General features: G+C 38.1%; 1 protein-coding gene across 3 annotated transcripts; it reads left to right on the top strand.

The window, feature by feature from the left end:
* Positions 1-24: 24 nt before the first annotated feature.
* KIF11 (kinesin family member 11) lies at positions 25-23,732 on the top strand. Of its 3 annotated transcripts, XM_090145250.1 has the most exons (26): positions 25-181; positions 1,214-1,408; positions 4,350-4,432; positions 4,973-5,044; positions 6,163-6,327; positions 10,540-10,672; positions 10,810-10,907; positions 10,991-11,069; positions 11,429-11,614; positions 11,701-11,825; positions 13,376-13,466; positions 13,746-13,988; positions 14,087-14,182; positions 14,846-14,934; positions 15,400-15,487; positions 16,275-16,463; positions 17,568-17,775; positions 18,002-18,174; positions 18,455-18,577; positions 19,709-19,867; positions 20,306-20,445; positions 20,541-20,820; positions 21,716-21,938; positions 22,190-22,344; positions 22,665-22,781; positions 23,159-23,732. In XM_090145250.1, exons 6-26 carry the CDS (start codon positions 10,643-10,645, stop codon positions 23,282-23,284), a joined length of 3,018 nt encoding a protein of 1,005 aa, XP_090001376.1. In that variant the 5' UTR covers positions 25-181; positions 1,214-1,408; positions 4,350-4,432; positions 4,973-5,044; positions 6,163-6,327; positions 10,540-10,642; the 3' UTR covers positions 23,285-23,732. The 3 variants fall into 3 exon arrangements, with proteins under 3 accessions (XP_090001376.1, XP_090001375.1, XP_031453591.2); XM_090145249.1 differs by lacking the exon at positions 1,214-1,408; XM_031597731.2 differs by lacking the exons at positions 25-181; positions 1,214-1,408; positions 4,350-4,432; positions 4,973-5,044; positions 6,163-6,327 and adding an exon at positions 7,633-7,976.

Here is a 23,732-nt window from a genome sequence, read left to right as displayed (position 1 = left end):
GCGGAGGGGGTGGGTGGCTGGGCGGGGAGCCGGGGCGACACTCGTTGTGGCGGGTGGGCCCCCGAGCCGCGCCGGGCGAAGGCGGACGGAACAAAGGGCAGCGGGAGCGCTCCGCCGCCGCCGCCTTGAGGGACCGCGCGGGGCCCGGCCGTTTCCCTGCCGGCGAAAGCCGAGACAAAAGGTAATTGGATGCCTCTTAATTTGAGTTCGGTGCCGCCCTGAGTGGCTGAGATTTCAGTTCTCGTCGTGGAGCCGGTGTCTGAACCCTCCCTGCCCGCAGGGAGAGGAATTAAGCTTTGGGAGCGATCCCGTAGCAGCCGCGTGGCCTCCGCTCACCGCCCGTGAGCTGTGCGGCGCCCGGCCCCGCCGCGGGCCGCCTCGGGACGCGCGAGTGCTGGGCTGGATGAGCTGCTGCTGTAACTGCGGGCCTCCGGATTTCTGGGGAAATATTTCGTTCTCCTGTTGGTATGCTTGCCTGTGGGAAGGCGGTGGTTGTGGCTGGCTACTTAAATTCATTTTTAGGAAAAGAAACTAAAAAAAATCACCACAAGACCTGTTTGTGTGCCTAATAACTTGCTTTCTTCAGATGTGGCTTGTTTCCACTGTCCTATTTCACAAAACGTAAAAATACTGAAAATAGTTCAATTTGCTACGTTTAGTGCCCGGTTTTAGTCCGTGTCCTTACGGGCGGTAGGTCACAGCTGGAAGTGCTTCACAGGACCCTGCTGTCCTTCAGAACCCAATGACTCAGCTCAGGCTATTCCTGTATCCATAGATGGGAGTCAAGGTGTATCTGATGCAGCTTTAAACCTGTCGTCTTTGATCAAATTAGCTGTTTAGAGTGAGAGCATGGTACTCCAGATGGTCAACAAAATCTGTCAGGGAGTTTTGGTAGACATTCAGCTGCTGGTTCCCATTGAAGCCTGGGCTGCTATAGAGATGTTCCTATCTGTACCTGAGCTTCCTAATTTAAAGTAGTCGTGTCTGTATCAAGCACACCCACACTCTGGTCTCAGTTTAGATACAGAACTGTCTCACAAGTTAACTAAACCTGGTTAGAGCAAAGCAGTACTCTGCCTAAATTAACTGATTGGATTTAGAATTGTGTGGGAGTCTAGTTTTAACACAACATGGTACATCATGGAAAAAGGAAGTGTCACGTTGTCCTCATAAGGTTCTGGTTTGAGGTAATCTGTTTTTTTCCATTTCCTAGTGTATGTAAAAGAGAAGTGTGGAGGGAAAAAGGAAAGAATAAGTGATGAGATCTTTAATCTTAATTCTATCCTATCACCATTGCCTGTGCATCAGAAAGGGTAATACTGCCATATTGAGAAGAAGGCAAACTGCCAAGTGATTGCCTCTTAGTGATAGATCTGCTTTCTTCCTGAAGCAACCAGCGGATTAAAAGGTTTGGATTTGAAGAAATGCTTCTGCCTCTTTTGCTATTAAAAGTTGTAGATGGGTCATATCAGCTGTCATGTGAAAGCTGCTAAAGTGTACAAGCGGTTCATTCCTTTTTCAGGTCCTGAAAGAGTTTCCTATCCTAATGCACCCTGGTTTTTTCAGCTGTGTTAGTTGCTCTGATACATACCACTTCACTGTATAGGTCTTGCCTAAACTATGTATATATATGTCAACAGTTTAAAGTCTGGTTCGGCCTGGTTCTGTGACTAATGCGGTGGTGGGACCCATGGACCCATGCCCCGGGAAAAGGGAATGGGGAAAGGGTAGTGAGATAGGCCTAGAAACAAAACAGTGGCAACAATTTAAGGAGGAAAGGTAATTTACTAAAAAAGATATCAGAATGCAAAATAACGCAATATAATACAATATAATTGGACTTGAAGCTAATAAATCAAATAAAATGAGAGCGTCCAAAAACCAAAGGCTTTACTCTAATGCTGAAGGCAAGATGTCTAGCCAGGAGAAACAGAAAGGCAAAAGAGAGAGACATCTCGTGATCTGCAAACAGTTCTATCTTTCCCTATGAATGGAAAATGGAAACAAAACAACGCAATGTCTTCTGGAGTATGTAATATGTCGTTTTGTTCTCTTCTGAAAGCCAGGTACCTGGAACTATCCATGGACCTGGAGTATTGACTCTTTAACTCCCAGTGCACTACACAACTACATGTTATGATGTGGAATATCAATAACCAAAAATCATGTAACCATGGAACGTACTACATCAGCAGAACTGTGGTATTTTGGGAGTAGTCCCAACTAGAGCGAGGGCTTCTCTTTGTGTAGCTGTGATGATGAAAGATCACATCTTCACGCGTCAAACACAATAAAATTCACACCTACTGTACTTTACACCTGTCTTACTGACTCGACTCCCTGTCAGCTTGTTTAGAGGCTGTGCTGTTGCACTGATATTTATTTGGAACACATATTATTATAATTAACTACTCTCTGTTTCAATTTATATACTAACCAGAAACCACCCTCATCCAATTTTTTTGGACATATTTTGCATGCTTTTCAAGTATTTTTAATATAACGCTTTACCAAAAGTGAAGAACTTTCTCTATTAAACAACCCAGCTGTTTAATTTTTTTTTTTTCCCTATAAGACTTAAATTGTTTAAAGGCAGTTGGTGCTGATTTTCTCAGCTGCTCTAGAGGAAAAAAAAAAAAAGGTGTTGCCAAAAAGATTAGGACTTAAGATTTGGAGTCACTGTGGAAATTATTCAAAAATTCCCATGAAGAAGCCTAATAAAATAGCAGATCCCTCTTCAGGATATGTGACATGGCTGTATGGTGCAGGAAAAGCAATCCTAAAAGTAGTCATGTTCAAAACTGTTTAGAATAAAACGTTGATTTTCTATTCCTGTTGAAAACTGAGGCAATGAGTGTTAAACTCCAGTTACAATCTTGTTATGTTTCTAACAGAAGCTCATTTTTCCATCTACCTAAAATTCTGGATTCAAGTAAAATTGTAGTTGGATTTCTGTGGGTTGCTCCAAAAGTAATGCCTCCTACTTACTTCCATGGAAATTACAACAGCTATAGGGAGCGCAGTAACACTATATGACAGTGCAAATGCTCAGCTACAAAACACTATTTTTTCAACATAGTCACCATCATTAGTTACACATTTTTGTCAGCGAACAAGAGCCTGCATGCTATCCTCATAAAAATCTGTAACAGTAGAGATGGCCACTGCTACCAGTGCTGAAGTGCACCACCCACCATCTTTGGTTTCTGTAAATGTTCAGCAGTGCTGAAGAATGTCAATGGGTGCCATTGTTTCTACATGAAGAAATTCAGTGACACACCCATGCTTCATGCACACTTTTTTTATCAGACCCCACTGTGTCAGACTGCCCTTCTGCTGCCATCTGTCACACAGCAACAAAATGTAAAGAATATTGGTGGGAAGATTCAACCTCTACTTCTATACCACCAACATCTGCTTCTGATGTTGTGGGCCAACAGAATAAGAGGCATTACTTTTGGAGCAGCCCTCATAAACTGCTTCTGAAGAAATCTGGCCTCAGGCTGAAAAAAAAATCCCATAGGTTTTGGTTATTTCTAATCTAAAATATATAGAGATAGCTTCATAACAAGGTGTAGATGTAAAAAGCATTCTTGATCACCATTGGAATATGTTTAGCCACAACACCTGTGCATCTAACTGTAAATTCCCTAACAGAACCTGTATTCATTAGAGAAGTCATGTATAAACATGATATATTGAACTGCAATTATGTTACAATAATCAGGTACAGTCCCTTAGAAAATTGAGATTAGGCACAGGAAATATCTCCCATATCTTTATATAGAAATCATTTTTCTCTAATGGCTTATTAACAGAAGCTTTTAATGCCTGTAATTGTACGGGTGTTGTTTAACTGGTATAATTTCATCTGTTAGAAAGACCTATTTTCATATGTTTAGACACTATGAAGAAAAGGATTGTCTGTAGTAAGGTCAGACATTTTTATGCCAGTACAATTCCATTTTCTCAAACTTTCCTAATCTCCCAAACTTCACAGCTAAGTAGAATAATTATAGTTTCACAAACAACTGTCAGAAGCTTAACGTTCTTTATGAGCTTAATGTTCTATATGACCACTCTTCACCAGTTTCAGCAATAAGGGTATGTATAAACATCTTTCTTAGTATACAAAACATTTATTTGTATTTCCAGGGCAGCTTTCCTATTTAGAATAATATTCACTGACACCTCGACACATTTCTGTTTTTCAACTTGTTTGGCTTCTGGGGTTTTCCTAATAAGTTTTGGTGTAGATGTAATTTCTTTTTCCCTTTTATTTTTTGTATTTGTACATATGACCAATCTACCTGATGCTCCGTAACTTCTTATTTTATTATTTGTTTCAGACACAGAAGGGAAAAAAAATGATGTTCTTTACTCTTTGTGTGACACATACCTAAATGCAGTCACTGAGATACAACAGTCTCAGGTAATGGAAAGATACCATAATATTCCTGACGAAGGATGCTTCTCTGTTTACTGCATTAAGTTTAAAAACAGTGAATGAATTAATATTTTGAAATATGAAATTCAGATGATAATGAGAAGTCGAGGAGACACTTCCTTTTGACTTCAGTGGGTCCTATTAAACCTATGTTTGCAGTTTTCCCCATCCATTATTTTCTTTTTTTTTCATGTAAAAATGTCATCTAGCAGCATATCTTAATTGAGAATAAGTAAGTGTAAGGATAAAGTTTAGCTTTGCTCTGAAGTAATTATACAAATGCATGTGGTCCTGTAAGTATGGTATTAATTTCTTGTTATGTTACCTCTAACAAGTTTAGAAGTCCCACCACCTGACAGTGAATAATCTGGCACATGCACATGAAAGAGGGACCCTTTATTGTGTGTATTTTCTCTGATTATTTGAAACCAATTCTTTTTTTACTGATGTTGCATATGCATTGAATCCTTAAATGTTTACAATGAGGTATTTAGTTTATCACATCTTATCTTCCATCTTTACCAGGGAAACAGCTTTTTTTATTACTGTGACTGAAGGAAACTGCTGTCCTTAGCATAAAATACACCAGCACAGTGTGTAAGTTTTTATTGTTCAACTTTCTATATATGGAAAACAAAGAGTTTAGAATCTTGCTGGCCAGCTGGTCTGGTTGTTCAAAAGGTGGAGATTGTGTTACATAAATCTGAGTTACGGGTCATCTCCTCTTTAATGTCATACAATTAATCAGTACATTTTTATTCTATGTTACTGGTAATATTAAACAGGATGTGACCAAAATTTTCTCTTTTTACTGAACATTGTCAGAGTTAAACTTGCTACTAATTCTTTAGTGGTGATTGCATGTGGAGACTCTTCTCTAGCCCATTTCAGCTTATATAATGTGTACCATATTGGTAGGTTCTGTTGAGCCTTGAAGAAGTCTTGGCCAAGCTTATAATTATCTCTCTCCATTATTATAACTTTATTAATTCTTAGCTAATCGTGTTTTAGTGTCAACAATTCTATTTGCCAAGCCTCCATACCTATAATTATCTAGGTCATCTGATTTGATTTATTGAGTCAGTTTTGAAACATTCATTGAAACTGCAAATACCACCATGAAACATGGACCTGTTTTCAAGGTTTATTGAAAAACTGCCCTTTTTTGTACCAATAAATAGGGATTAGTAATCTCTGTTGAAAACATTGTGGCAGATGTGTGTATTACTATGTGGATTATTTTTCTGTAAGGCTTTTTGTCTTTTCCTAAAAAGAAAAAAATAAAACCTTTCTCACAGTACAATGTACATGCATTCCTAATGGTCATTCTCCTAACTACTGTTTAGACTATCCTAAATATTCTTCTTTCTTTCTTGTGTTTACTTTTATTGTTTGTGAAATGCCAGCTCCCTGTTACTCAGTTTGTGTTTATTGTGTATTAGTATCTTTAGGCTCAACTTATTCTCAGGAAATGTATGACCATTGTGCTGTCCATCGACTTTGTACAACAGAGCTACAGCTATTAAACTGCAATTGTTAAGCTAACTTGATTACCAGAAGTTTCTGCTTTCCACTTACCACAGATTTAGCTCCTAATAATTAGATTGATTCCTATTATTTAAATGCAAGTTTGTATGATCTCTTGTATGTTAATGACAGATGTGTTCACATTTTAAGCAAAATTCTGACTAATGCAGATCATACTTTCATACCAGAAAAGAACAGAGAGGCAGAAATGAGATGAAAAGATGTCTTGTCTGTCAGTGCTGCCTTCTCTTCTATGATCTGTATGAAGGAGGAGAGAGCAAAAAGTGAAGTTTCAGAATGTTTACATAACCTGCATTCAACTTGTCCAGTCTAGCAGAAACTCCAATACAACTGTAAGTATGATTTATTTTTTACTCCTAGCACACACATAATAATAATTTTTAAAAAGTAAGAATGATTGTGGTCTCAATTTGCAATTGCTGTTGCTTTTGTATTAATTTTGCTACTTAGTTAAATTTTAACTGAAACAAAATGTATTATTGTTATTTTAGTGTTTCATTAGAGGCCTGTAGATTTATTAGTGTTTCATCAACCCACCAAAGTCATTGTGGTTGCAAAGTTAGGCTTCAACATTGGTAGAAATCATAGATTCTGTACTTTTCTGTGCTTATAAATTAAAAGATTTCTTTTGTTACAAGCATTTTCTTGGATTCATTGCCTTATTTTCTGGGCTAGAGCGCAAACAATTTAAATAGGTGTTGAAAGGCAGCTGCTCATCTGGTGGTTACAAACTTGTAAACGTTTGTCCTTGCAAAGTAATTTTATTTTCATGTAGCATATATATCCTATTTAATATTTGCTATTTATTATATTTGCTTTATTTCATGTGTATTATTGCTACATATTTTCAGTGGCATAAAATTAGTAAGGTCTTACGTGGAATAAAGAGCAGACAGTGGCTGAGAGAGGCTGTTAATAACGTTGCTGTTAAGCACTGAAGATTTCCTAGCTGTTGTCCTGCCTCATCCTCAGCCCATATTTAATGTCAGACACATCTCGTATTCTCTGAATCAATGCCTGCTTACAGCAGACCAAGAACCAGCACCTCGTGTCCTTCTCTGTTACGTCTGTGATTAAAGTGATGAGCTCTGACATTGCTGTAACTTTGGAGGTAAATGATGAAGGAGCACCGTGTGCTGCTGCTTCATAGCACTGTCACAAAAAGGACCGCAAGCCTTGCAGGCTGGGATTCATTCCATTAGCTGTAGGAGCTCATGGAGGAGGTATAAGTTTCAAGGCATCCATTTAAAAAACTAGGGGGTGAGGAAGGAACCTGTGGAATTATAGGTGGTAATCCTAGTTTGGGTAATTGGAAAAGCCCTAAAACAGCAACTAAAAGCACCGTAGTAGGTGACGCTATGTACACGTGTAGGATCCCGTATGGACTTCTTGAGAGCAAACCTCCGGTGGCAGCTGCTCCTTCCCTCTGCCGCAGTTCCTGCCCGCAGGCACGGCCGTGTCCGGCGAAACGTTCCGCGCTGCCCCGCAGCGGGGCGGAGCTGCGCGCTCTCACGGGCCGCTCTCTGGCGCCCCCTACCGGGTCGGTTTCGGGGCGGGGCCCCGGGGGGCTGCGCGGGCCGCCGTCTTCCTGTCACGTGGCGCCCCGCCGGCACTACAGTTCCCGGCATGCACAGTGCTCACGGCAGGATCGGCCGCTTCCGCCGTGCTTTCGCGTCGATACCCGAAATTTGAAAGTAAGTCCCATGATGCCCCGCGGGCGCCCGCTGATTGGTCGGGCTGCAGCGCCGCGCGGTTCGAAGGCGGCGGCGGCGGGCGCTCGCAGGCGTTGGGTTGGGTCCGAGTCTCAGCTTCAGCCTGAGCCGCGCCCGTGCAGCGCGGCCGGTGCCTCTACTGTCGTCCTCGACCCGCTCGCGTCCAGGTGCGCCATGGCCTCCCTCAGTTTCCAGAGCGGCGGCGGCGGCGGCTCGAAGAAGGAGAAGGAGGAGAAGGGCAAGAACATCCAGGTGGTGGTGCGCTGCAGGTAGGCGCCGCGAGCCCCGGGCCCGAGGGAGGGGAGCTGCGCGGGGCGGCAGGCGAGCGCTGCGGGCTCCGTGCGGGATGGGTCAGCGTCTGCTGAGCGCCGGCTATCCGGTGTGAGGCTGTGTGGGACAGGCAAGGGGGGGCTGAACGACGGGTAGCGTAGGTAATGATACCGTGTTCTACATTGCCTTCGCGAGGCTTCTTTGTGCCATCAGCACGGACGCTGCTTACCCGTTGTTACTCTCGCTGGGAGTTGTACTTTAACAAACGCACGCTGAAAACAACGATTAAAAGCTTACTAGCTTCTTGCTAGTAAGAAGGTGCTGGAATGGGCGTTAGGAGGCTGGTGTAAGTGCTGGTGAAAGGCGAGGATATTGCAAAAGACGAATGATTTTGAAGCAGTTGTATTTGAAACGCTGTTGAGCAATTGGTTTCTTTTCCTTCTGACCAGTGCTGCATCGTTCTTCTGCAGCCTTGCTGTGTATTGGCGTCTATTCAATCAAGATTGCGTTCTGCACTACAGCAGCATCAGGATTGTAGGTGGAACAGTGTTTTGCTTTTCTTGTGACTGATACTTTGGAGCAGCAAAAGCTCCTTCCCGTTCCCTTCTGCTGCACTCCAGTTCTAATCACTTTGCAGATCAATGGATGCAGTTGTCTCAGTGGCCCTTAATTTGCTTCTGAAGCCTGATGATTCAAAAACCTCAAGCCACACATTCACTATGTTTCAATAAAACGTGAGTTTGGACCTTTTGAATGTGTGTACTACTGCGTTTAAAGGTCCCTTCCAACTTGAACTATTCTATTATTCTGTTGTATATTAATGTCCTTTCTATAACTTAGGGGAATGAACCTGTCACCAAACACCATCGCAGTTTGCCAAGTTGCTGCTTGCCTAGTGGCACTTGCTCTAGTTTAATTCAATTGCCCCTTAATTGTGAGGTGACTATAAGGCCTTTCTGTGATTCTCTGGTCTGCATTCATCTGGTTCTCTGTTATATTGCTGCAAAGCAGGCTACAGTTACTGTTCAGCTTCTTGCTATTTTAGAAGTAGCAAAGTCAAAGCCGTACCTTGCTCCTGTGAACAAGATGACTGTAATCATCCTGACTCCATTCACTGACTTGTGCTGAAGCATCACGTGGCCTATCTAGAATCTAACTCTTCAGTCTCAGTGCTACCATGAGGAGGTAATGTCAGCCACAACAGTGAGAAGTTCCTGTATGGGTAACAGATATCCACCTCAGTAATACTGCAGAATGAAATATAAAACACATTTTGTGATTTGGCATGTGATTTTTTTTGTGAGGGATTATTATTAATGTCCTTATAAGGAAAACTTTGTGTCACATTTGGATTAACCTAGTGATAAAAGAAAATACTGAACTTTTTTTTCTTTTATCTCTTATTAAACTTTACTTAAAAATGTGAATAAAAAGGTGCATGGGCTTCTTGTCCCCCAAACCCAAAGGCATTATTTTCTATCTTACAAAATTCTATTCAGAATTCATGGATTCTATTCAAGTATGTCAGCATTATAAAGATTCCAGCATTGCTGTCTGCTGTTCTGCTAGCTGTGGGCTGTATTAGCATATCTGGTGCTTAGGGAGTTGTCATTCATGAGAGACGTGTGGGCTGGGCTGCACTGTTTGTGGAAAAATAGGGAACTTTTGAAGTGTATTGATTTGGTTCACTACTACCTTAACTGTTATACATACAGTTTTCCTTTTCTCAAGGTGCTTATTCATACAACTCTTTGCAGCATTTCATTGCTCCCCTCACTTGCTGGTTAGATAAATCTAGCAAGAAAGACATTTTAAAATGCAAGTTAAATATGTGTGCAGCTAAGTAGTCATAAATGTATTTATGGACACTATTATTATTTTAAAAAAACAACAACAAACAACTAGCCATGTAAATGCATGAAAAGCTATAGATGCTTGATTTGTCCTGGTAAATGGAAGGAGAATAATGTCTGGAAAGCAAGTTGTGTCAGTTTTCCTTAAATATAAAGCTTTTAACTTAAATCAGTTAATGTTCCTTTTGCTCAGTTGTCATTTTGTGGATTCTTAAATCATAGGATCATAGAGTGGCTTGGGTTGAAAAGCACGACAATGATCATCTAGTTTCAGCCCCCTGCTGCATGCAGGGTCGCCAACCACTAGACCAGGCTGCCCAGAGCCACATCCAGCCTGGCCTTGAATGCCTCCAGGGATGGGGCATCCACAACCTCTCTTGGCAACCTGTTCCAGCGCGTCGCCACCCTCTGTGTAAAAAAACTTCCTCCTAGTATCTGACCTAAACCTCCCCTGCCTCAATTTAAAATTCCTGCTTGTCCTGTCGCTATCCACCCATGTAAACAGTCATACCCTGTCCTGTTTATATGGTCCCTTCAAATATTGGAAGGCCGCAATGAGGTCTCCCTGGAGTCTTCTCTTTTCCAAGCTAAACAATCCCAGTTGCTTCCACCTTTTTTCATAGAAGAGGTGCTCCAGCCACCTGATCATCTTAATGGCCTTCATGTTCCTGTTAGCAATTGTATTAATTTGATACTCTTCTGCTTTTAGGCCTTTTAATGCCTCGGAACGTAAAGCCAACTCCTATGCTGTTGTAGACTGTGATCAAGCACGAAAAGAAGTTAGCATCCGCACTGGAGGAGTCGCAGACAAGATGTTAAAAAAGACTTACACGTTTGATATGGTAACTGCTTGTCAAGCTGGAGACTTGTAGATGTAACCCAGCAAGTTTCTCTTAATAGAGTCTGATGTCTGCACTGTGCAGTGCAATATGTTACTGTAGTGGTAAATAAATAGGACGTGTTGTCTTTGCTCTGACAGGTTTTTGGAGCTCAGGCAAAGCAGATTGACGTATACCGGAGTGTTGTGTGTCCCATTTTGGATGAAGTTATTATGGGCTATAACTGTACAGTGTTTGCGTAAGTATCCCAGTAATTATTATTAGAAAATTTCACTTCAATTTTTGTTTCTTGTTTACATCTTAATTTTTCATTCTTAACAGCTATGGCCAAACTGGTACTGGTAAGACTTTCACAATGGAAGGGGAACGGTCACCCAACGAGGAGTACACTTGGGAAGAGGTATGTTTTTACTCATGAGGTTTCTCTTGTAGCTGTACTGTGTAATACAAAAGTAGATATTGCAGAAAGCTAAAGACAGCCTGAAGTTGATTTCTTTCAAACACTGAAGCTGACTTTTGGTAAACATTAATAAATAAACAAGTGTTCTCATTACTTATGAAAACCAGAACTTTACATCATTAATGCATACATACAAATCTTAGCAATAATTGTACAGAGTATAATCTTTATTCAATGTATTTTTGTCTGTTTCCATTAGACCAACAGACCATAGTTAAAATTTGCTACTACTTCACTCCTTCCCCCAGCTCTATTTTTGTACATCTATATATGTATTTTTTTTCCATTTTAATCTGTAGGATCCATTAGCAGGTATAATACCTCGTACATTGCATCAAATATTTGAAAAACTCACAGAGAATGGCACTGAATTTTCAGTGAAAGTCTCTCTTTTGGAAATATATAATGAGGAGCTTTTTGATCTTCTGAATCCTGCTCCTGATGTTGGAGAAAGACTGCAGATGTTTGATGACCCCCGAAACAAGGTGAGTGCAGTCTTCCAAAATCTGTTATATGAAGGCTTCTGGAACAGTTTGAAGAGGTAGAATGAACGTGTTGTCTTTTTTGACAGAGAGGTGTAATTATTAAAGGCTTAGAGGAGGTAACTGTGCACAACAAAAATGAAGTCTATCAGATCCTGGAAAGGGGTGCAGCAAAGAGAACAACTGCAGCTACTTACATGAATGCATATTCCAGGTACAAATCTTGCTTGTTTCAGAAACTTCTTTTGTTAATATTCTATTAAACTGGATTTTACTGAAGAAGGAAAAATTGTTGAAGCCAGAATAAGCCTTGCCTGATCTTGAGATTATATATTATAGTTTGTTGCCACGTATCGATTAGGAAACGGTAGCAAGAAACTTTTTCTTTCTTGCATTCTGTGGGTTGATGTATTCTAGTACACGTATGAAGAGGTGTCGTACATCATGGAATCTCACATTTTAAACAGCTGTTGCTTTCAGAAGAAGATGCAATTACAAAAGCTCTTGTTTCAAGGTTGCATGCTATTTTAAATATACAATTAAAGTGGTAGTCCCAAAATTCCACCTATCCAGGTGCAATGTGAGAGGTAGGACATTCTTAGTCTGACGTGTAGAATATCGGAACTTATTAATAACTCTAAGCTGTTAGCTTTCTCAAAGCTTTATATTTCTATGGAAACAGAAGTCTGAAAGATATCACTGAAGCATGCTGTATGTTTAAGCATGGGATAAATAATCTCTACAGTAAATACTGATGATGTTTAATAGATATACCTGTGTGAGAGAGATGGATTGTCTTTGTTCTAGCTATTATGGGTATTATTGGTTTATTATTGTCTTTTTTTTTTTCCTGGTTCTGTTCACTGGAAAAAATCTAGGCATAAGCGTATGAAGTGTCCCTTCCTCTCCTCACCAACAATAGGAAATGATATAATTAGGATTCTGAAACTGAGCTTACAAAACAATGTTCAGATCTGTTTTTTATAGAATAATGCTAGCTTCTGAAAATGTGCTGAAGGATGTGTTGTGGAAGTCAGGAATAAGAATAAGGGATGTTTGTATGGCAGTGCAGGCTATGTCATATGATTGCAGCTCACAGTCAGAATATGGTAGACATGTTAGTCAAAAATCTCAGTATTTATTACTGACGTCTCATTCTTGAACTCCAGATTTCATGTCTGTCATTGAGATCAAACTGCTATAACTTCTATGGTTTACTGTATGTCTCAGCTTCCCATTGTGAAAGCTTGTTAAAGAAATAATCTCAAGCTAACGTATTTTTTAACTTAATAAACGTTTTGAATGAAAACTAAATTGAATTTCTACATCTTTAATATCGGATTCAGATTCTTTCTGATTTTCTTTAGTTGTATAAAGTACTGAATTTCCTAATCTCGTGTTCTGTAGCCAATACAATAGGAATAACTTTACAAAAACTGCAAGCCAGTTTTCTTGAAGTGTCTATGAGTAGAGAACGTAGAAGTATCAACATCAAATATTTCTGTTGGCCTCACATGATAGAAGCATCAATGAAGAACTGGTTGAAGTTTGGTATTTTAGCCTGCTAGATTATGATTTCCTTATGTGTACCGAGATAAAAATAGACAATTTTTATTGTATTGGAAATGTGTAAGATGCAATTATGCATTTGCAATGGGGTGCATTCCTTATAAAGAGCAGTGATAACTAACCTGGAGTAATGTCTTGTAGAAAGCAGATAATTTGGCTTAAAAAATATTTGTCTGAAATTGAATTCTTTTATAGCCGTTCCCACTCCGTATTTTCAATTACCATCCACATGAAAGAAACCACAGTAGATGGAGAAGAACTTGTTAAAATTGGGAAGCTAAACTTGGTAAGTATTTGAATTAAATTTCATTGATGACAGTACTAAAGTAATGAACTAAACAATGTAACCTCATTCTCTTGAGAATTAAACACTTATAAGGGCGAGAAAATCGTCATTTTTCTGAGCAATGTGAACTGTTTGTCATTCTTAGAAATGTGTCTCATTCATTGCTCCTACAATCTCCTGAACAAATGTGTGTGTTAGTTCATGCGTGTTGCATTCTGTGACAGAACAAGCGTTCTTTGTGGTGATTTGAGGTAGAAGCATATGTCTTTCCTCTTTCAGGTTGATCTTGCAGGAAGTGAGAACATTGGTCGATCTGGGGCAGTTGACAAAAGAGCTCGTGAAGCTGGAAATATCAATCAGTCTCTCCTGACTCTGGGGAGAGTTATTTCTGCTCTAGTAGAAAGAGCCCCACATATTCCATACAGGGAATCTAAACTCACAAGAATCCTTCAAGATTCTCTTGGAGGACGAACAAAAACATCAATAATTGCCACAATTTCTCCTGCATCTATAAATCTTGAGGTAAATTTTAATCTGAATACTTATTCCTAAATGTTTGTGGTTTTTTCAAAAAAAATTTTCTCCTCAGCTTAGCCTAATGTTGTATCTGTTTACCACAGGAAACACTGAGTACATTAGAATATGCCCACAGGGCAAAGAACATATTGAACAAGCCTGAAGTTAACCAGAAGCTGACCAAAAAAGCTCTTATTAAGGTAAGATAGACATATTTATTTGATTACTGTAAAGACAGAATACATTTGATTCTTTTAGTTCCTGCACAGGAGAAATTATGTTATGAAACTATGGGGAAATTGACTACCAGAAGCACATTTCTGAGATGATCTTAATCATTGAGGGGATGCTTTACTAAGATACTCTGCTGGTACACTATTAAATACTGTGCAAATACTGAAGCTGTTGCTAAAACTAAAGCTGGAGACAGTGTGATTGCTATTATCTATGACAGTGTACAGATTACCTGTTCACCAGATAGTGAAGGCCTACTATGTAACAGTAGAATACTTTTTTGGTGGATTTCTCTATTAGCAGCTTAATTTCCTAGAAAATGCTTAAATTTAAGCAAACTTGAACATGAATGATATTAAAGAAGCTGCAATTCCCAATATAAACTGTTAAATGGGATAAAGAATAATTTGAATAGGAAGCTTCAATGCTCTACATATGTGCAATGGTATGAATTCAATCTGTGCTACACTGAACTTATTTGGACACAAGTGAAACACTAGATTCTGGAACATCCCTCTGTGTTTGTGGAAAATTTCCATGTAATTCCATCTTGTGAGACATCTGTTGAGGAGAACTTTGAAAATGAAATATAAATGTTCAAGTTGAAATGCAGTTATTTCTTGATGCAGGAATATACTGAAGAGATTGAGCGTCTGAAACGAGACCTTGCTGCTACACGTGAGAAAAATGGCGTCTATATTTCCCTTGAAAATTTTGAGTACGTCTTCAGGATTGCTATAAAATGTCTAACAGCATATATTGGTTCCCATCCTTAAACAGAAACGTTTCCAGATCTATTTTCATAAGGCTAAGCTAGAAAGATTTAACTGACCAGTTACTTTCTTCTTTAGAAATTAGTTATTACACAAATAGAAGCCTATGAAATACGCTTGCACTGAGAACTTTGTGGAATTTGCCACATGCAAAACGAACATGCATCTTTTTTTAATATCTTACTTGCTCTATCAGCTTATATATAAATTTCTATTTAAAATTTTCTGTATGAACAAGTCTTCTCACAAAGCAAAATAAGCTGTCTTTTAATCCTGTCTTCATTAATTGAAAATTCTAATGCTGAAGTCAACAATGCTTCTTGAAATGACTAAACATGCAGCATGAGACCAATAGCTGATCTAGAAATCAGCCTTATTACTGTTATTGCTCTTATTAATCTTTGCTTTAGAGCCCTTAATGGAAAGCTGACGGTTCAGGAAGAACAAATTGCAGAATATATTGACAAAATCACTGTCATGGAGGAAGAGATGAAAAGAGTAAGTGCCATTTCTCAATGCGACTTAAATCCCCCAAATAAAGAGAAGATGTCTTGAGGGAAGGAAGAGAGTTGTTTGAACAATAACAGTTTGAAAAATTTTGGTCTTAAATGTCCTTAGTAATTAGTTGATGGAATCTTCTAATTCTAGAAGTTGAGAATTTCAGATGCTATATATGAAATTGCAGAATGCAGTATTGATTTTTTTTTTAAAAAAAAAAAACTCTTTCAATGTTTATAACTTAACCTTGAATTTTCTTTGCTGAATTTTCAGCAAAAATTTTCTTGTAAAACAGCATAATCTCAGTTGGAGTTATCTGCTTAGAAGTAAAGAATGAGGAGAGAGGGGGGTGGTGATGATGAGCTCCCACTAACAAGAATATGCAGAAAATTGGAAAACTTCTCTTAAATGGACTGTGTAACTAGTGTGTATAGACAGGCTTACATTTTGATCAGTTTTACTGATTATTCCTCATTCTATCAGCTTATATTTGTTTAGTGGGGATTCCTTCATTGTGATATAATGAATGCGTGGTCTTGTGACTTGAATAGGGAAGTAAAGGATTTTCACAATAAAAACAGTTTTGGTTTGTGATATTTTCAGTAAATAAAGACTCGTCTAGTCTCTAGTCAGGCTTAAGACTTCTGAGCCTTACAGCTGAAACTTGCTTGCTTATGTAGATAACAAACTGCTTTCTAGTATTGCGACGTAACTAAGGATACATGATGAGTTGCAGCTGAGCTTGCGAAGAGCAGTGTTACTGTATTATGTTTGTCTTGCATTGTAGGTAACTGAACTGTTCACAGTTAATAAAAATGAACTTGAGCAGTGTAAAACAGATCTAGAAATCATGGAGAAGGAACTGGAAGAAACACAGAAGGATCTTCAAGAAACCAAAGTTCATCTGGCTGAAGAAGAATATGTGGTTTCAGTTTTGGAAAATGCTGAACAAAAACTTCATGGCACAGCTAGCAAGGTTATCAATCTCCTGGCATCTAATTGAACAATAACTTCCTCTGTTTAAGGGTTCAGCAATCTGTTCAAAGATGTCTTTGTCACTAAAGGATGATGTGACAGTGACAAAAATGAATTTAAGGTTTAAAAATTATGATTGACCCTCTGAAAAATTATGATTTGACCCTCCTGTTATAGTGGCAAGCTACTTAGAGATTGCAAGGCTTCCTCTGTGAAAGTATTAGCCAGTGTATCTAACAGCAAACTGTCAGTCTGGAGCTGGCTTTTCATGAGGGTTTCAGTGCTTTGCTTTTTCATTATCTATTTTTATGAGTTGTATTGCAGAATAACTAGACACTTAAGCCTGACCCTAAAACAGAGTAAGTTATGCATAACTAGAGTAGAGAAATTGCAAGAAGCAAGGGACGTGTGCAATAATACTCACTAGGTAACTGAAACTATTGCCATGTCTCTATATTTTAGAGGGTATTTAGGGGCTTTTTTGATGTGTTTATGACTGGTCTTAATTTTCAAAACAGACTTGATAGAGGCAGAGTCCTGCTATTTAAAGTGCAAAGTGATTAATCCCGTGTCTTTAGTCAATACGAAAAGTTCTTTCTATTCAGGTTCTTGTAAGGTTGGGAGTGGGTTGCTCAGTTTTTCATGTGGGTTGTGGAATGTTTGTGTGAGATAAATGGGTAGAGAAATCATTTACACAAACTACAAAACCAAATTTCCGCTATACTTTCAAATTCTAAATTATCACAGATAATACTGGAAATCACTTTCAGTACAATTAAATATATTTACTGTCAAATCCTTCAGAACATTTGAAGCTACTGGGAATTTCTTGGTTTCTGTTCTGTGTTCATTATATTCTAATTCTCTGAATACTAAGGATGTCTTATTTTAATACTTACAGTTGGGGGCAAATGTTCTCTAGTAGGTAAATTTTTCATGTTCTGAGACTGTAGATGGCATAACACAAGATTAAGAATGGTTGTAATTTGATATTAAAGGAAATATCTGCTTCACTTTCAACTTAGAACTAGAGTTCTTCTGAACATAAACTTATGCTTGGCTTCTGATTTAAATATCTACTGAAATAACATTTAAAAAATCTTAGTTGCTTAATACAGTTGAAGAAACCACAAAAGATGTATCTGGTCTTCATGCAAAACTGGACCGTAAGAAGGCTGTTGATCAGCACAATGCTGTTGTCCAAAATACGTTTGCACAACAAATGACTGATTTGTTCACCAAAATACGAGATTCAGTTAATGAGAACAGTGTGAAGCAGCAACAGATGTTGATGTCTTACACACATTTTATAGGTAAGTGTAATACCTCTATGTGAAGGTCATCCTTATATTTTGCAATAGTACTATCAAAGATCAGCATTTTAAATTAGATCTGTATTAGTAGAAAAATTAAGCTTTATTTTAAACAGTATAGTGATTACTACAGTAATACATGCACTACAGTAGTAGATAATAAATGTGTCTCGGATGGTCAGCTAAGAGTAGCAAGTTTTGTAACACTTCACAATTTCTTTTGTAGGTGACATCTTGTCTACCAGTTCTTCAGCAGCTAATATTCTTACATCAGTTGTATCAGCATCTTTTGCCTCTCTTAAGGAATTGGTGTCTACAGAAGTTTCCTGCATGTCTGAAAAAGTGTTGCAACACGAGAATCTGTCACTTGATCATAAAGCTGAGCTACTGAGATTAATTGTTAGTAAATTTACATACTCTTATTTGAAGTATATGAAATTGTCCTCTATCAGAAGAGGTGCTATAAACAATCTTTTTTACCTGACGCTCTCTTTCAACACTTGGCCATGATTATGTCCATCTTCCCTTCTCATCCCATCATGAGCTGTAATGTGCTGTACAGCAAAAGCTAACTGCAGAGCATGTAGACCTTATTTATCCATATGAATAGCTTCTTAGAAAAGTACTGAAGAGACTTCCGTATTTTGTTTCACCTTTTTTTTCCTATTGCTCTTTCTAGGAGGAGCATGCATCAGGATTAGGAAGTGCATTAAACAGCTTGACACCAATGGTAGAATTTGTCTTGGGCCTAAACTGTCAGTTTCAGACTAACATGAAAAAATATTCAGCTGTGGTTGATAAGGTAATACACAGATTTTTCTCTTGTGCTTTTCTCCTTTATGTAACTTGCATATGCCCCCTTTTCTGTGGTGCTAGTGTTTTCATGCCTGGTTTGGCTTTATCTCCTTTATTCTGTCACTTATGTTGTTTTACTTTATAGCTTTTCCTTTTGGACTTCCATTTTTGTGTGTGTTGTGTTCCCTTGCTACCGATATTGGCACAGCTGCTCACCTAAATACTGCAGACAAATGATAAAATGTAGATGCTTAAGGCTATGTATAACAGATATTTGATAATATTTTTGGTATAGTCTACTGTATTATAGAAGTCTGAAACAGCTGACTTAAATGAGTTCTATCACTTCAAATTTCTCCTGCTATTGTACCAAACTTTATTTCCTAGTTATCTTTATTATGGAGAATGTTGTATTGTACAATAACAATATACATAGACAGTGCTACAGTTATAGAAGTCCTATGCTTGACTTTTTTTTTTTGGTCTATGTTATCACAGAATCATAGAATTACCAAGGTTGGCGAAGACTTCCAAGATCATCCAGCCCAACCATCCATCTTTCACCAGTATTTCTTACTAAACCATGTCCCTCAGTTTAACATCTAAATGTTTCTTGAACACCTCCAGGGATGGTGACTTCACAACCTCCTTGGGCAATTATGTTTTAAGTCTTTGAACTGCAGCTCCACTCTTTTATTCTCTCCATTTTGTTGGAAAAAAAAAAAAAACCACCTCAATTCCAGGTGGAGGACTAAATTTCCCTCTTCTGTCAATTGCACTCATCTGAAATAAATTCACTTCATCTAGAGGCTGTCTGCTGGTTTTCAAGCTTTAACAGCAACAAGTACATGTCTTACAAACTGTTGCTTCTTACTCTGGTCTTAATCAAGTATGTTGACTCCTATTTTGTCTACTTTGCTGAATTTTGTTTAGGAAAGTCCATACTAAGTGCCATTTTGTAACTTCAGAATGTTCTACAAGTTATTTGCTACCAGTTATCCACTATACTTACTTTTGACAGTTTTTTGTGAAGTAAAGATTTCTTTTCCCCTCTCTTGCCCATTATGCTACAGATAATATCCAGTTCTTATCTAATAACAAACATTTAACTTAGACTATATTTCTGTTTTTCTTAAAGATGGAAGGTCATAAAAAAGAAACGGATACCTTCTTTGAAGATCTTTCTCTCACTCTGAAAAAATTACAGGAAGAAACAGCTAATGTTCTTGCTCAGCTTCAGAATGATTGTGAAAATTTAAGAGAAGAAGTGGAAATGACAAGACTAGCACATACAAAGGTACCCTTAGAGTAAAGAGAAATTGTAGTGTCACATGTTATTCTTAAATTCTCTAGCAGTAAACCATGGTATTTGTTTCAGAAGCAAAGGTAGGACAGTGGCTTGGTGATCCTAATTCTTTTCAGCTTCTGTTGTGTGACTTCAGGTATCTTATGTAGCAAAGTAACAAGAATTACCATTGCTATAAGCACATCCATTTTATATGCCTTCACGTAAATCTCCAAAGGCAGTGTCTGTCTCATCTATAGAAAAAATACAACTTCAGCTTTAGAATAATAAAGCTGTACTATGTTATATCTGGTCTAGCGTTAGGTGGAATGGTTGGTGGCCCTGCGTGTGGCAGGGGGGTTGGAGATTCATGATCCTTGAGGTCCCTTCCAACCCTGGCAATTCTGTGATTCTGTGATCTTTCTTGAAAGATATGACTTTTCTTAACAGAGTGCAACTGAGTTAACGTCCTCACTACAAAGACAGCTTGACCTGTTTGCTCAAGAGACTCAGAAGAACTTAGCAGATGTACTGGCAAAAAATGGAAGCTTGAAGACCACCATCGCTGCTGTGCAAGATGATGTTCACCTGTAAGGAACTGATTACTTTTGGTATAAACTGATGCAACATGTGTTAAAATCCACCTTTCAAAAATGTCTGATTTGTTACATATCTGTTGTTGCAGGAAAACTACGGACCTAATCAGCAGTACAGCTTCTAATCATAGCAGATTTCTTGCATCTATGGATAACTTTTCTAAGGAGCTCAGGATTATAAATGGTGAAAATAGGAGGATGCTGGAAGATTCCACTGACCACTGTCAGCAACTTCTCATCAATCTCAGAAATGTTTCTCAGGATGCTGATAAATGTGCTGAACTTACAATTGCTCAGATAGCCAGCTTTACCAATCAGCAGCTATTGTCCTTCAGGGATGAGAATCAACAGTTAATGTGTTTTCAAAAGGTACCTGTAGCTATTGTTTGTCTCCAAATATTGCATTAGATTACTTCTACAGTAGAATTCATATGGGAAAATTCTTAACTATAATCAGTATAAAATGGAGTCTTGATCATAGCAGACTTATGCTAATAAATGCATTTTGGTGAAATAAAAAAGCTTAACTTGAGTAAGAGTTCAAACTAGCAGTGCAAATAATTTAAAAAAAAAAAATAAAAGTGTCTTGATTAATCCCATGTGGCAACTTCCATCTGTACTTTAAGCTTTTTACCACTTGTAGCATGTAGTTCTAATTCTAAAGCTTAATTACAGGTAGTGTCCCGGGGAGATTTAGACAGAGATGAAATTATAGGCTGTAATGAAACAGACAAGTCCAATTTATTTTGCTAACTTTAAGAAAATTAAAGTGCTTAAGGCATTTATAGTCTTGAGAAAGGCGCTCTTTTATCTATTATACCTACTGAAAACTTCAGGCACTTCCTTCCAATGGGAAGGACAAAGTATGTTGTTTTTCCTCTTTGTCCTCTAGAAATGTATAAAGCTTCTAGTCCTGGTAGGATTTTATCACTTTGCCTTAAAAATCCTAATTTAATGTAGTGTTATGAGTAGACACATAAGAATTCTGTTCTGAACCAGGTGGCATCATTTTTATTTTGAAGAGTAGCTTTCTGAAATGATCATACTTTCTAAGAAACTGACTCTTCTGAAGATAGTTCTCGAAATGAGAATGTAAAATTGGCACTGAAACTTCTCAATTTGAGGTCTCACAATTGTTTCGTTTTAGATCATGTCACTAACCATGCACCCACATCTTAGAAAAGAGGCCATAACCTTAACTTTCCTGTTAACTTGATGTTTTTGTGCTTTGTTGTTTCTTTTTTCCTGTTGTTGTTTGTTCTAGAAAAACAGAGAAAACTGTGATAAAGCAATAGCTGAAATTGCTGACCAAATTGATACTCAAAAATGTGCTGAAGAGAAGGTACTAAATGGCCTCCTTGATCGAATGAAAGTTGATCAGGGGATACTTCTGGAACAGAAGCTGGCACTTAATGAAGAAGCACAGCATGGACTGGCTCAGGTTAATGGTTTCCTGAAAGAAGATCTTAAAGTGGATATTCCAACAGGTATTTCAAGTAGGGCAGGAGTCAATCTTGTGGAAAGCAATCTGAGTTGTGGAGTTCATATTCAGAGGTTGATAGGAACATAATACAGCTGGTCATCTTGCACTTTTTTTTTTAAGGTGAATGCAAAGATTGACTGAAGGAAGTGTGACTTCTGTATTGAGTAAATGATTGAGTTACTGATGAGCTGTAATTAAAGTAGCTGCTTTATGTGTTTAATAGTACCTTTCATTAGTATACCATCTGCATTAAAGGGACAACTCCACAGAGAAGAGACTACTCTTATCCAGTCACACTGGTGAAAACAGAACCCAGGGAACTTCTACTGGAACAACTGAGGCAAAAGCAACTAAAGCTTGATGCTATGCTGAACAGTGTGATACAAGAAGTGGAGGGGAATGCAGATGAGGTATGCATATGATTTACAAACATATCAATGAAGACTTCATATCTCTAAAGAGTTTTGTGTTCTTTTAAATTCTGTGAAAATTTGACTAGAAACCCAGCGCTGCTGCAGCATTCCTGCATGGTACTTGGAGTTGCATGCTGAGCTTTTGAGAAAAACACTGTCTTGAAAAACAAGGGAATACCTTAAGAGTTGTTTAGAGGCTCTCATTTCTGTTTTACAAAAATATATAAAACACAATTAGATCTATAAGAAATGCAGCACTTCCATTCACGTAAGAAATTCAAACATTCAGTGAACTTCTCTGAACGCTTCTGTTTTAGGACCTGCTAGGAGAGGAGGAAGGGATGCAAGAATCCAGTGAAAGCCTTGGTGGTGACAAGTACTTAGTGGATATAAACATAAGCTGTCATGCGAATGGGGGCATTCCCTTTTTCCAGGTAACTCATAGGTATTCTAAACAGTGAAAGAAAGCTATTTTTCTATAATAGGCTTGTAGTATAAAATCATTTGCTGATAGCCTTCAGTGTAGTCTCACAACTTCTTTTAATGCTGTAGAATATGCTTTGTTAAACTTCAGTTAAAATGAACATTCTAACAACCTAGAAAAATATCATGATTTGCTAGATACATGCATTTGGTTTAATGGAAAAGATGAAATTTAATACAGTGTATTTTCTTAGAGACCTGATAAAAGTTAGCTTTCTTGATGACTTTTTTTACTTCCTTTTTTTTGACCTTTCTCTTCCACCAATGTATCGTGGACCTGCACTGTCTTAACGTGCAAAACTTATCACACATTTTCTTTAAATTTCAGCACAAAAGGAGCCACAAAAAAGATAAAGAGAACAAAGCTGCAGCGATGTTGGAGAGAAACAAAACTGAAGATATGACAGAACAGCTACTTCCTAAATCTAAGCTACCCTTAAGATCAGTGAACTAAGATATACGTACATACATATATATTGCAGATTTTTATAAAATACTTTTGGTTATCTACTGAGCCATAAGTTCTCTTGGTTGTTCTGCCTCTGTATATAGTGATATATTGGTGCAACATTGGATCAAAACTTGACGTGATATGTCCTGCCTTTGTTCTATTTTTATATATGATGGCTTACAAAGTATTAACAGTTTTATTAAAAAAAAAAAAAGCAACAAAAGCAATCTTCAGGTTACAGTGCTGTATGTTAAGTGACATTTTTTATCTTGTCAAGTAATAGATTGCTTTCTGCTTCTTAGATTTGTAGTAGCAGGAAGGGATATGGAATAATGCTGTTTTGTTACTGTAAATATGTGATCTGTTTCTGTACCTGCCTTACTCTGATTCCTGTTACTATGAAGTAGATAGTTGTCTTTAGGATACTTTCAAATAAATCAGTTGTACATGG

This window comes from Phasianus colchicus, chromosome 8 (genome assembly GCF_987193195.1).
Source record: "Phasianus colchicus chromosome 8, bPhaCol1.hap1.1, whole genome shotgun sequence".
In the NCBI taxonomy this organism is placed as follows: domain Eukaryota; kingdom Metazoa; phylum Chordata; class Aves; order Galliformes; family Phasianidae; genus Phasianus; species Phasianus colchicus.
Note: the sequence above shows the minus strand (reverse complement) of the source record. Positions and strands in the feature narration are given on the sequence as shown.